Genomic DNA, 3,123 nt, shown 5'->3' with positions numbered 1-3,123 from the left:
TCTCTCTCTGCATGATTGGACCTGCGATTCTGTTTGTCTATCTTGGCTACTTTTTACCGTACCTTAACCCCTAGCCTGCCAGATAACTTTTCTTTTTTAAAAAAATCTGCCGGTCAGTGTACAAGAATCCACAAATTTTTTTTTTTGAAACGAACAAGAATCCACAATGACTCTACCGTGAACAAGGCACAGTATGTACACTCCTTCCACTCATGGCTGAGCCTGTAGCTGAGACCGAGGTTGCATGGCACGGGCACAATCTTTTAAGATCGAAACATGACACAAAAGCATTTTTCAGCCCAATAACAAGCACAGGTAAAATTACACTCCACATACTCATTGTCATGTCAGGTTTCTGATTAAAAAGCAAGCAAAATTGTTTATTGATATTCACATATTTTGCCGCTTTAATTTCGAGGCCCACTCTGGCCGGCAAGCAATCAAGCTAAGCTAGTAGGAGTTGAGGTTTTTCTTGCGTAGCTTGAGCTCGTCGGAGAGCTTCCTAGCGAAGCGCTCGAGAGCCTGCTCGTTGGTGCCCCCGCCGGAGACAGGCTCGTAAACCCCCGTGTCGATGTTCACCCTCGCCACCGGCTTCTTGAGGAGCTCCCTTCCGATCCCGATCAAGGCCTCCATGTTCTCCTTCGTCGCGATATCCACTGACGACGTGTGTCCTACTAGCGAATCATCCTGCAAATTAAACAAATGTATGTCTATTAGATTAACCACAACCTTGAATGTAAGAGCTGATAAAAAACTTGAAGTCTTTTTTTTGAAACGAACTAGGCAGAAGAGCTGACAATTATATTAAAAAAAGAATATAATATGTCCGGATTGGACATAAACTTTAAGTTTTTAGGTTCAACTGGCATGGTTGCGAGTATTGTACCTGGATGCGGAGGTAGTTCTTCTCGCACCGAAGGGCCTCGAAGAGCACTTGGGCGTGGATGTCGACCATGTCGGCGCTGGCATGGGAGAAGATGTCGATGAGCGGGGTGAAGCCCCCGTCGTAGAGCCACCGGAGCAGGCCCCACTTGGCGCACTTGGGCGCGGTGTACTTCTCTGCCAGCTTGGGCGACCCGGTGCCGATGGAGACGATGAGGAAGTTGCCGTACTCCACGGGCCTGAAGTCCGGGTTGTGGCGGACCACCTCCTTGGTGAGCATGGACATGGCGACCATGGTGGGGTTGTTGGCCGCGACGCCCCCGTCGACGAGGTGGAACTCCCGGTGGCCGGGCTTCTCCCCGTCGGCGGCGGCGCCCTCGGTCCGGAAGAAGTGCGCCGGGAAGTAGGTCGGCGCCGCCGCCGTGCTGATGCAGATGTCGGAGAGGTGCGCGTTCTTGAGGGGCTCGTGCGCCGCCTCGTACGTCGAGAAGATGACCGGCTGCAGGCACTTGACGTCGAACGCCGGCACCACGACGTTGGTCACCGTGTCCGCGATCCTCACGTCGTGCGTCAGGCTCTTGATCTTGTCGTGCAGGAAGGCGCCGTCGTACTTGGGGCCCCTCATCAGGCTCACCAGGTTCGCCACCGGCTTCAGGAACCCCATCCTGCAGCACATCACATGTTTTTGTGAGATTTCAATTTTTCATAGTTCACACAGTTGCTTCCATTACCATCATCAATCAGGCTTGTGATCAGGCTTGGAGCAGCTGGTACGTTTCACTGTCACTGTGTGATTCGTGCATCATGTGGTGCACACCAAAAGCAGTGTGGAAAGTGAAATGTTTGGTAGTGGCAGACACCACTGAAAAATGGCATCATTCGTACTTTCTTTGTGGGAAGATCTTGGGACCGTTGTCGAGGTAGAACTGGCTGATGTCCTTGGCGGCGAAGAGCGGCCGCTTCTTCTCGTCCGGCGCCGCCAGCATCGCAGTGATCAGCGCGCCGGTGCTCGTCCCGGCGATCACGTCGAAGTAGTCGGCGATCCTGGCCTCAGGCCCGTCCAGCTCCTGGCATCCCCAACGGTAAGCAAGCGTTGCTGCTACCAATCAACCGTGCTAGCTAGCTCTTAGTAGTGGGTTTGTTCATCACGTACCTGGAGCTTGGCCTCGAGGCAGGCGATGATGGTGGCCGGGATGAGGCCGCGGATGCCGCCGCCGTCGATGCTCAGCACCGTGATCAGCCTCCCCTGCGACGGCGGCGGGGCCAGCGCCGGTGCGTGCGCATCGGCGGTCGTGCCGTTGCTGCCCATGGTGAACTGATCTGACCTTGGTTGCAGCCGCTTAATTTGGAGTGACCTGAAGTAGCAGTTGGGGTATTTTTGGGCCTGGGTTGGTGCCAACCTCGTAAGAATATATGCACTACAGCACTAGCTAGTAGGCGAACGATCGATAAGGCTTGGCTTAGCTTGTATGATACATTTCAAATCATGCCTTTTGAAGGCCTACTGGCCAAGGTCCTGGAAGACCCAATTCCACTGGAATGAGGTCAGATCCAGATAAGGATAAGAAAAGCTGACACCAACAGCTTATGATGGTTGCTTTTAGGTGCAGGGTGTTGCCCATTTTGCTTGCTAATTGTCGCTGCCTTTTGCCTTTAAAAATACTTACTTTATCTTCAGATTATGTGGCATGTGTTCAACCATTCAAGCTGGCTCCACTGAAAACACGAGGATCAGATATCCAATGAGCTTAGTTCATATGCTAGCTCTAGAGCAAGGATATAACGCGAAGGCGCAACAACGCACTCACACACTGGCAGTCTGGCAACTGCCAGTAGAGGCTCACTTTTACAATTTTTCGTATGGAAAATGCTCCCATTTTATACGAGATGGGAATGGGATTGGGTCAAAAGATGGCCGAGTGTTTCATTTTGTTATTAGTGCTGTTAACATGCACTATTTTTAAGTAGTGATTTGGATCCTGCCAAGTGGTTGGAGAGTTTGACCAGCGGACGGCTATTGCTTTAATTTTTTACTTTAGCTCATATTTGGAAAACTGGAGGCAAAATTGAAATTTGACATGGAGCAGAGTAAGGACAAGTTTAATTTGTTCTAGCTTGGGAGTTGGGATTGTGAATTTAGGTTTTACAATCAAAAGCTGAAACAAATGTATACAATTTTCATCTTGGATTGTAACAATCTATAAGGCCAGATTGTTACAATATATTAATCTGCTTTATTAC

General features: G+C 50.4%; 1 protein-coding gene across 1 annotated transcript; it reads right to left on the bottom strand.

Annotated features, from left to right (window-relative positions):
• Positions 1-240: 240 nt before the first annotated feature.
• Positions 241-2,353, bottom strand: LOC120644952 (patatin-like protein 1). The gene is made up of 4 exons (XM_039921692.1): positions 2,036-2,353; positions 1,768-1,949; positions 887-1,547; positions 241-687 (listed from the first exon to the last, which is right to left on the bottom strand). Exons 1-4 carry the CDS (start codon positions 2,189-2,191, stop codon positions 451-453), a joined length of 1,236 nt encoding a protein of 411 aa, XP_039777626.1. The 5' UTR covers positions 2,192-2,353; the 3' UTR covers positions 241-450.
• Positions 2,354-3,123: the final 770 nt, after the last annotated feature.

Source organism: Panicum virgatum, chromosome 8K (assembly GCF_016808335.1).
Source record: "Panicum virgatum strain AP13 chromosome 8K, P.virgatum_v5, whole genome shotgun sequence".
NCBI classification, from domain to species: Eukaryota; Viridiplantae; Streptophyta; class Magnoliopsida; order Poales; family Poaceae; genus Panicum; species Panicum virgatum.
This window is presented reverse-complemented; position numbering and strand designations above follow the sequence as displayed.